The 10026-nt window shown below is 52.4% G+C and overlaps 1 protein-coding gene across 1 annotated transcript in view; it reads right to left on the bottom strand.

Moving 5' to 3' along the window:
• Phactr3 (phosphatase and actin regulator 3) overlaps positions 1–10026 on the bottom strand; it is a 123008-nt gene that overhangs the window by 1475 nt on the left and 111507 nt on the right. The window contains 4 exon segments of the mRNA XM_013024328.1: positions 892–968; positions 2860–3000; positions 3808–3869; positions 7559–7614. Of these exon segments, the coding sequence (XP_012879782.1) occupies positions 892–968; positions 2860–3000; positions 3808–3869; positions 7559–7614 (336 nt within the window).

The raw sequence follows: 10026 nt of genomic DNA on the forward strand, positions 1-10026 counted from the left end.
GTGGTGTGGTGGTGTGGTGTGGTGGTGGTGTGGTGGTGTGGTGGTGGTGTGGTGTGGTGGTGTGGTGTGTGGTGTGGTGTGGTGGTGTGGTCGTGTGGTGGTGTGGTGTGGTGTGGTGGTGGGTGTGGTGGTGGTGGGTGTGCTGGTGGTGGTGGGTGTGCTGGTAGTGGTGGGTGTGCTGGTAGTGGTGGTGGTTGTGTGTGCGCGCGCGCGTGCTTGCGCTCCCTGTGTCTCCATCAAGGAAAGGCGATAGGAGTGTAAGATAACTGCTACTGAGTGCAATCAGTACGGCAGGTAGAGATCGGGACACTGGGCTTGCCCTCATCCACACCAAGGCGCTCAGCACCCCGAGAATACATTTACAAGGAGAAAAGAATCCCAGCAGAGCCTGGCCTCCATGGAGCCGGGGCCTCCTTGCACATCCCAGCTCCTACAGAAGTGCCTGTGCACGGGAGGCACTTGGGTATTTTCTGGAGAGGAAACAGTATTTTGGCCTTGGGAGAGGATCACTATCATTAAAGATGGGAGTATAAATTTAAATATGATACAAAGGGTGAATAGAAGATGGGAAAACATTTCTCAGCAATTCATATGTAAAATGGTAAATTCTGCAAATTGGAAAACAATATTAGAGATGAATTCAATGTACAGAAATTTTCATTTTTTGAGACTTTCTTGAATGACTGAATGACTTGTCCAATATTCTACAAACCATGGTTTATCATGCTTTATCAAAAAATAAACATGGGAGCAGATGGAATTTTTAATTGAGATACACAATTCTCTGCAGAGATGCTCAATGTGTTTAGCTGGACACAAAGTCCATTGTGGCTGGTGAGTGGTTTCTTTAATGTAAGTATGAAAGTCATATAAACACAAAAAAAATCTCACCTTGTCAAATGCTTGCTTGATGCATGTACCTCCATTTCATTACTTTTGTATTCATTTAATTCTTTACGAATTGCTGCCTAGAATTAAAAGCAGGACATTGCTTTTCAGGTTGTTCAAAAGTTAACACAGGAAACTACTTATCAGGTTTGTTGGTTAACCATACTTGCTGACTCTTTCATGAAAGAAAACGTTTGTTCAGCTGCCTTTTCTTTCTTTTCTTTTTTTGGTCTGTCATGGGTGCTGTCCTTGAACTCTTTTGCTCAAGGCTCGCATCTACCACTTTGAGCCACAGCTCCACTTCTGATTTTCTGGGTTAACTGCAGATCAGAGTCTCATGGATTTTCCTGCCCTGTCTGGCTCTGAACCTCAATCTTCAGATCTCAGCCTCCTGAGCAGCCAGGATTACAGGTGTGAGCCACCGTCAAGTGGCTCAGCTTCTTTCTTTATAGTCCTAACAATCTGTATGTAGCCATTTAGTGAATTAATTTGCTAGGCCCTTCTCTCCTAAGCCTGTGCACTAATGAAGCAAGAAGAGTAAGCAGTGAATCAAGGCCAGCGTCTGGAGAACTGTCATCTCCGCAATCAGATAATCCAGGAAGAAGTGGTTCTCACTTCAACACCTGCTATGTGCTGTGCCACTGGGACAGTATTGTAGTATTTTAATTGTCATGACACGGGCAAGTGGGCATCGCAGGTCACTGGCCTGCCCACCCACGACCCTCATGGACCATGATAAACCCTCCAGGACCAGGAAAGAGAGGAGCGCCCAGCCAGCCCCTGCAGAGGGAGCACTCTGTCCCACATTCAAGTACACCGGCTGCCAAAGGTGCTCTTCTCCTCTCTGAACACAGCAGCATTAAACAAGAACTGGTTCAACTTGGACATGTCAGCATTTCTCCAAGTTGAGGCAAGACTTATGAGCATTGAACATGCACCTATTCACTGCATACAGAACGAAAGCCAAGGATCGGACTCATTGACAGGACATGTGATGCTTTTCTGACAGCCTCGAAGCTTTGGGAGCATTGGGTGCTCATGGTTTTAAATCCTGCTGGGGACCAGCACTGGCCCTCACTGTTCAGAGCTGCTGGGACGCGCTGCCTTCCTCCTGCCTCCTCATGCTGCGGAGGCTCCCAGAGACATCCCAAACCCACCACTCCAAGACAGTGTCGAGAACCTTCCTGAAAGACTCTAGAATGAACTCCGTCCCTTTGACCTCACTGCAAGTTGTTTAAATCTGTCATCTGATTTTTGCCAGCCTAACCTACCTTTGATTATCCCCCACACCACCAACATTCCCTAGTTTACACATTAAATAAATCAGCCGGGCACTGGTGGCTCACACCTGTAATCCTAGCTACTCAGGAAGCTGACATCTGAGGATCACAGTTCAAAGCCAGCCAGGGCAGGAACATCCATGAGACTCTTATCTCCAATTAACCACCAGAAAACTGAAGTGGTGCTGTGGCTCTAGCCTTGAGCTGAAGAGCTCAGGGACAGCACCCAGGCCCAGAGTTCAAGCCCCACAACCATCAAAAAAAAAAGTCAGTTCCAGGGCTTGAACTCAGCCTTAAATCTTGCTTGGCTTGCTTGCTCATAGCTGGTGTTCTACTACTTGAAAAACACCTCCAACCTAGCTTTTTGTTGGTTAATTGGAGATGGAGTCTTACACACTGTTCTTCATGGGCTGGCTTCAAACTGTGATCCTCCTGAGGAGCAAGGGTTGATTAAGGTAAAAGCCGCCAGCTCTCAGCAGTTTATACCTTTTGGACATTTGAGATGAGGCAGTGGTCCTGGGGGGTGTTCTGTACACTCAAGTGTTTAGCACCATCCCTTCCTCTGCTCACTGGATGCAGTATCTCCAGACATGACTGAGGGGGGCCTGGAGTAAACTCTCCCACAGCCTGGGTTTCCGTAGCTGCTGGCTCACCTGTTTACCCCGCCCCAACCAGCACAGACACTCCGTACCTTATCTGCTGCTGACAGCCGCGTCCAGGGCTTGTCTGCCCTCCTGTCATAGTCCTGGGCTTTTGCTACTTCCACATAATCGCTGAAACGTATCAGGATTTTTCTGTCTCTTAGTTCATCAACAGTGGGCCTCTGGTTAAGCTAAAATAAAAGATCATTGTAGGTAGATATCAATGCCAAGCTGACTTTCTTCAAGTACTCCAGAGAAACAGCATTATCTCCATAAACAACACGAACTGTGAAACCTTACTAAAACCATCTCCACTGTGCAGAATTTAAATAGTACATTTGCAAGTCACCACCCTCTCCTCTCACACATTCCACCAGAGGGTTACCCCCCGGGATGCAGGACCCAGGGATGGCTGGCGGATCTGCTCAGAATGCAACTTAGGGTGTTGGCAATTTCAAGTACCATTAAATGCAGACTTCTTAAAATTAACAAAATACTTCCCACCAAGCTCAGGAGGGAATTTTAGCTTCAAGCACCAAGAATTATCATGAGGCCCAGGGGAGAAAGGGAAACACACAAACATTGAACCTGGAACGATCAGGATTTTAAAGACGTTATCTAGAGTTATCTATATTGGGCACAGTGAATTTTAACTATTTGAATCACATATAATTGCAATGCTGATCATGGTAGCTATAAAATTGATAAAACTAAGAAGTAACTAAAACACTGGGCAAATTAAGAAAACTGTCAAGTAAATGAAAACATCGCCTGACGCTGGAATGTGGCAAAGGCACTTTTTGGGAGGGGCGGGGGGAGGAGTTTTATCAACTTAAATCACGATGGCCAAGTAGACCAACTTAACTGATGCCCTGTGGCCCAATAAATCATTCCCGATCAGAATCACCAGGCCCAGCCGGGTATTACCCACCCCACTGCTCCAATCCACCTGACTTCTAGTCGCCTTTTTATGATGAAATAAAATGTTTCAAGCTTACCTTTCTTGTTAGTCTTTGCTTGATTTCTCGCCTTTCTTCTTGCTCTGTCTGATCATTCCTTTCTGTGAGAGATTGGGGAAACGAGACAGTTTGGACCTTGTTGTAAAATAGAGAGATGTGTTCTCAGGGTCTCCCTCCTCCTGGCAGAGAGGGAGGGGAAGAAGGACGGCTGTGGCTCACACCTCTTTTCCATGTCAGTTTTTGTGCTTGGTCTTTCTACGTCTCCCCTCATAGTCAGGAGCTCATGGCCTGACGGCCACATAGAATCATCTCAGCCCTGGTCTCCCTCCCTGGGCTATGTAAGGACCAGCTCCAGGTACTGCTGTTGTTTGTCTCTGTCTCTGTGTGTCTGTTGGCCTCCATTCTATCCAAACATCTTTTGATTCAGTGCTGGGGACCTAACTTAGGGCCACTCACCTGCTGGCCAGCATTCCATCACTGAGCTACATCCAAGTCTTACCCAAACATCACAGTATTTGCACATCTACGAGCACAGAATGACACACGAAACATCTACAGAATGGATGTGCATGTGCACAGTTGAATACAAATAGCACTCTCACGGTTTGTTTTCTGTACCCCCCTTCTTTTTACAGCTGTGCACAACTCTCAGGTCATCTGCACAGGGTATGAGAGACTGGCCTTCAGACTCTAGGCAACCTGTGCTTTCTGGAATTTATACTTTCAAGGATGTTTCAAACACATCCATTAAACTAGCTGCCTCTAGTATTTTTTTTCTTATTACACCTTGTAAAGGAGCCCAGATCCATCACTGAATTGGCTTTGCTTGGTGAGTTGTGACTATTAACCTCAAAACTCTGCTTACCACCTACAGTCGGAAACTAAAGATAGAGCAGAGTACTGAGATGTGGAATCCAGGCATGCTCTGGGTCCAACCCCTGGGTCCCTGGCTGGGCAGCGCTCCATTCCTAAGAAAAGAGAGCTCAGGTTCTGGAAAGGGAATCTTACTATTGCAGTTGAGATTATTTCACATTATCTGCCCTTAAATAGTATGTCTCAAATCTCCCTGTATTTGGGAGACTGGGTATGTAGATGCTTCCTATGACAGTAGATCGATTTTTCGGTAATTTTTTAAAGTCATCTTGGATTAAAACATTTTAGGAAAGGAAATAAAATCATGCTATGTGCTTAGTTCTTAAGCCAATGGACAAACTGGAACAAACCACAGTTGTAAGCTATCATTAGAAACAATACAATCGAGGGGGGATGTAAGCATAAAGCTGGCCAGGGGGGCTTTACGTGATGATATGAAAGTAATTCTTCAAATTTCTTTAAAACAGGCCACAGACAAAGCCCAAGCGAGACCTCCCTGGGAGAGAAACAAGTGAAAATGCATCTTTTTTTTTTCCTAATTGAAAATATTGTTAGCCAGCATCTGAGCTCCGCAGAGGGGCTAGAAAGCTGATCTTTGCAAATGTCTGTCAAAACACCTGCTTGAGAAGTCCTCTCTGGGCCTCCGCCCAAGACCTCTCCCTCTGCACGGCCCTCAGCGATATGTCTGTGGCCCTCATTCCCCTCCCCAGCAAACCCCGTGCCTTCCACCAAGCAGGGCTCCCTAACAAGAACTGCTAGATGCAGAGACTCTGCGAATAACCCCGGTCCCCGGACAGCTCTCTCCTGTCTTCTCCAGACTTTTAAGTGCGTGTGGCTGCATGTAAGGCTAGCAATGGAGCCAGGCAGAGCTCTAGCCTTTCCTCATGCCAACAGCCATTTGTGAAGATGTCCTGTTCCTTCCTGGAGACCTGCCTGCTCCACTAGTCAACTTGGAGCTGTGGTGCCAGCCTCACGGAGTAAATGGGGATGCGTACTGAGCGGGGGGGGGGGGTAGCACGCTGGCACAGACTGGGCCTATTGAGGAGCTGCTATTATTAGCACCACAGAAAGGTGCCCCTGTGCCCGCAAGTACACAGGCAGTGCTCAGAGCCTCTCAATGTGACTGCACTTAGTCACAGGTCCCACGTGAAGAGAGGAGAACACCATGCGATGCTATTCGAGGATTTGATTACACACCAAACCGTAGTGTGAAGGTCTGACATCCGTGTGTCAAGGGTCTGGGTCACACATGGCTACTCTGTCCTCATCTGCACAGAACAAGTGAAGCACCCACCCCAGGCCGCACAGCGAAACCTGGGCCGTGGCGTCCACCCACCCAGGGCCCCCGAGGAGGGCTCCGGAACAAGGACGGTGGCGGTGGATGACGCAGAGCAGAGCCCTTCTCCTCTCGCATGCTGAAGGTGAGTGCACTCGCTTCTAGCTCGCTCCTAGACAGTGCTGTTTTTAAGGCGTGGATACTTATTTGCAAGGATGAACACAACGAGCAGCCCTGGCAGGTAGGAGGGGCCGGCTGCCGGGACTGGAGGGGAGACCAGAGCTGAAGGGGGACACTGTTTCTGGTTAACGCCGGCGTTTCCTGCCTCCAGCTGGTTCGGCACCAGGTCCCCAAAGGCGGTGCAATGCCTCAGTCTGGGTCTAGACCCCGGCTCTGAAATGCCAGCAGTGCTGCTAAGATTTAATTTTCTGTACATGGCTTTGTAATTTAAAAATTCAACCACTTGGTAACCAGCAGCTTGGCCGAGCAGGTTATCAGCCGGAGGTTTGCCTTAAACCCTCACACACAGCCCGCGAACACAGCACTCACCATGTTGTATTTGTCATTTTTAGGGCTAAGTATTTTCCACGCTGCACGGAGAGCACTGGGGGTGGGGGGGGGTGTCTGAAGGCAGGGAACCCGGCTCAGGGCTTGTCTGTTTTCTAATGGTATCCGCACAGCCCTGGTATAGCTACAACCTCGTGGAAAGAGGCTTACACACATACAGCAAAACCCCGAAGATCTCGGCAGCCTTCATCATAGAAAGAAACGGAACAACTTTAGAAGTCATGCTCTTGATACTGGACCTCAAACTCAGGCCTGTCCCTTAGCTTTTTTGTTCAAGAGTGGTGCTCTCCCACTTGAGCCGCACCTCCACTTTCAGCTTTCTGTTGGCTCATAAGAAGAGTCTCACAGACTTTCCTGCCCAGGCTGGCTTCCAACTGCGATCCTCAGATCACAGCCTCCTCCTCTGTAGCTAGAATGACAGGTGTGAGCCACAGGAGCTTTGCTTATGGAAGATATTAAAAAACAACTCAAAGCTGCTAACAGGTGAAGAGCTACCTAAAGATCCCTTCTGAAGGGGTCTCTGCGGCTCCCTCCCCGTCCTCCGTGGCCAATGGAAGGGCTGCAGGCGGGTTTGAGCACAGGCTGTGTTACCTAGCGGTGGACCCTCAGCCGTGGCGTCCACAGGGGCCTGGATCTCCAGGCGCTGAGCCAGAGCAAGTCCTTCCTCCCGCTCCTCCTGTGCCTTCCTAGGGTCAACCAAGACCCCCATCCAGCCCTGGGGGTTTCTGCCCCGGCCTCGGCACATCTCCAGCCCGGGCAGCCCGGACCTGACACCCAGAAGGGACCAGCTCCCTCCCCTGGGAGCCCCAGGCTGGCCACCCCACCGACTCCCCCAGGCTCATCTCTTCAGCTTGCTAGGAGGAGAGCGAGTTTCCCTGAGAGTTTTCCTCTGAGAAGGGACCGCTCCATCCCTCCATCCTTGAGGACTACCTGCTGCCCGGAGAACCTGTAGAAGCCCAGCCTTCACAGCTGCCAAGCACACTTGTGCGTGCCTGCGTGTGTGCGTGCGTGTGTGTGTGTGTGTGTGTGTGCAGTGCGTGCGTGTGGGGAGCCCCTGGAGAGCGGGCCACTCACGTTTCAGGATGTTTCTCCTCTCCAGCTCCTCCACGGCGGGTCTCTGGCTCAGCCGTCTGCGGAAAAATACCACAATTAAATTCTGCACCATGGCGCGGCTGCTGGCAGCGTCCACTCCGCGTGGGGCAGGGCGGGAGGTGGCCGCCACCCGTCCCCGGGAGGCCGGTGGAGGGCAGGGCTCTCTGGCTGGTGGAATCGTCAGCCTCCCGCGGGGGAGCGAGCGCCGCTGTCACCGGACCAGCGCCAGGACAGTCCTCCACCCGGCTGCGGTCGCACAGGTCTTCATCTTCCACGCCTCGCCCGGCCGGCCTGTCCACGCGGCGGGGCAATGCTGAGCGCTGAGGGGCCGGCGGACCGAGCACGGAGCATGGAGCTCCAGCCCCAGGCGCCGGCCGCTCGGGGCTGCTCTGTGCCGGCCCGCCGCAGGCGAGGGCAGCGAGGAGGAGACAGCCTGGAAATGTGGCTTCCCGCCTGGCTGCCTGGCACAGAGCAGGGTGGGGAGGTGCCCCCTCCCCGGCACGTGGTGCCAGCCATGAATAAAAGCCGGGATCTCCCAGCTTGCGTATCTAAGGGAAGGGAGCAGAGCCCGCCCACCGCCCACCCTCTCCCCCTCCCTCCTCTCTCTCTCTCTCTCTCTCTCTCTGCCACCAGCCAGACTGAGCAGGCCCTGGAAGAGACAAATCACTATTTTTCAAGTGATTTTTTTTTTACTTGGGGAGTTGGAGAATAGGCCAAAGAAAGCAGAAATTTAAAAACCCACAAGAGCTGAAAAAAAATACACACACACACACACAGACATACACAGGAAGACACACAGAGCTTGTCAAGCCAGGGAAGCATCATTAAGCACAACGAATGCCAAGCTCCAATTATTTTTGTGACTAAAATAATGCTATCCTTGGATGGGCGCCACAGTCCTTCCCACTTCCAGAGCGTACGCCGCTCCAGAGAGGCAAGGCAGAGCACTGAACAGCCCCTTTTGGGGCTTGCTGCTCCGCCTCGCCTGCACCTTATCTCCTGGAACCCTGGTCCTGCACAAAGCCTGGGGCGTGAGGCAGCCCGCCCCAGCCAGGCTGGGCGCGGGTGATGTGCTGTGGGCTCCTCCCTGCTTAGTCTTTGGGGTCTGTGGGTGGTGGTGGCATCTCTTGTCTCTGTGTCCCTTGAGACTTGAACCTGCCCTCTCCACCCATCCTTCCCTCCCCCCCCCCCCGTGACTCCTGGCCTGAACCCACGGGAGTTCTCTGTGCATCCTGAGCCAGCTCCTCAGCACGGATCCAACACCCAGCCAGGCTCCAGGGCCCCTCAGTCACCCAGACAGGTTTCCCTGCCTCGGCGCAGGGCTCAGCAGTGAGCAGCCTGCCCCCAGCCAGCAGCTCACCACACAGAGGGGAGGCAGCCAGCGCCAGGGAGCCGGGCAGGCACCCCTGAGTGAGAGAGCGTGTGTCCAGGGGGCTCAGTGGAAGCGGAAGCTGAGGCCCGGGGCCCGGCAGAGCCCTCGCTGACTGGGCCCTTTGAGATGGCGGCTGGACATAAGGCCCTGGGGTGGGGTGTCTGGGGCAGGCGCCCTGTGAGCACAGCGGTGAGGAGTTGCTGGAGTTGAACCTGGGCCGTGGGGGTGGACGGGATCCTGTGGGCATGTGCGGCAGGGGAGGCTCCTGGGCCCGGACGGAGGTCAGCCGCATCCCGGCTGCTGTATTCCATGTGTTTATCTCAGGAAGGTGAGGCTTCCTTGCAGCCTTTCCCGAAGCAGGCTTCCCTCAGGCGATCCAGAGAGCCCTGGCCAGGAAGGAGGGGTGGCCACAGTGGAGGAGGCCAGATTCTTGACACCAGAGTCTGAGATGACATTTTCTAGCTGTGTGTCCTCAGGCAGGTTACTTAGCTTCTCTGATCAGCTTAGACACACTGAGGGCTAAACAACACGTTGTCATAGAGTTGTGGGAAGCGGCTGGGCATGGAGGTGTTTTATAATGACATTTTCTTGGAATTTATTAAAGTCTCAAGAAATCGCCATCATCACCATCTCCAGGCTGCCTCTAAGAACGTCAGGTCTTTGCAAAAACCTTCCTGGATGTCAGGTTGCCTGCCTTCGCGCACGCTTTTCTACCGAGGTCTTTGTTCTCGGGTGGAGGAAGCTCCTTCCTGCATAGGTGCAGAGCTCACTATGCCACCAGGCCACCTCCATGTGGGTCGCCTGCCATCAAGAACCCACCCCCACGTGCACACGGCCACCCGCCACGCCCACGTCCCAGCCAAGACACGAGTCCACAGGAAAGAGTGCAACAGCTGGGGCCTGGGGAAGAGACGGGCCTGGGGATGGGCTGGGGCCTGGGACTGGGCTGGGCTGGGGCTGGGTTGGGGAAGAGACGGGCCTGGGGATGGGCTGGGGAAGAGACGGGCCTGTGGATGGGCTGGGGAAGAGACGGGCCTGTGGATGGGCTGGAGCCTGGGACTGGGCTGGGCTGGGGCTG

The sequence above is a fragment of the Dipodomys ordii genome, unplaced genomic scaffold (assembly GCF_000151885.1).
Source record: "Dipodomys ordii isolate 6190 unplaced genomic scaffold, Dord_2.0 Scaffold75, whole genome shotgun sequence".
Lineage (NCBI taxonomy): Eukaryota > Metazoa > Chordata > Mammalia > Rodentia > Heteromyidae > Dipodomys > Dipodomys ordii.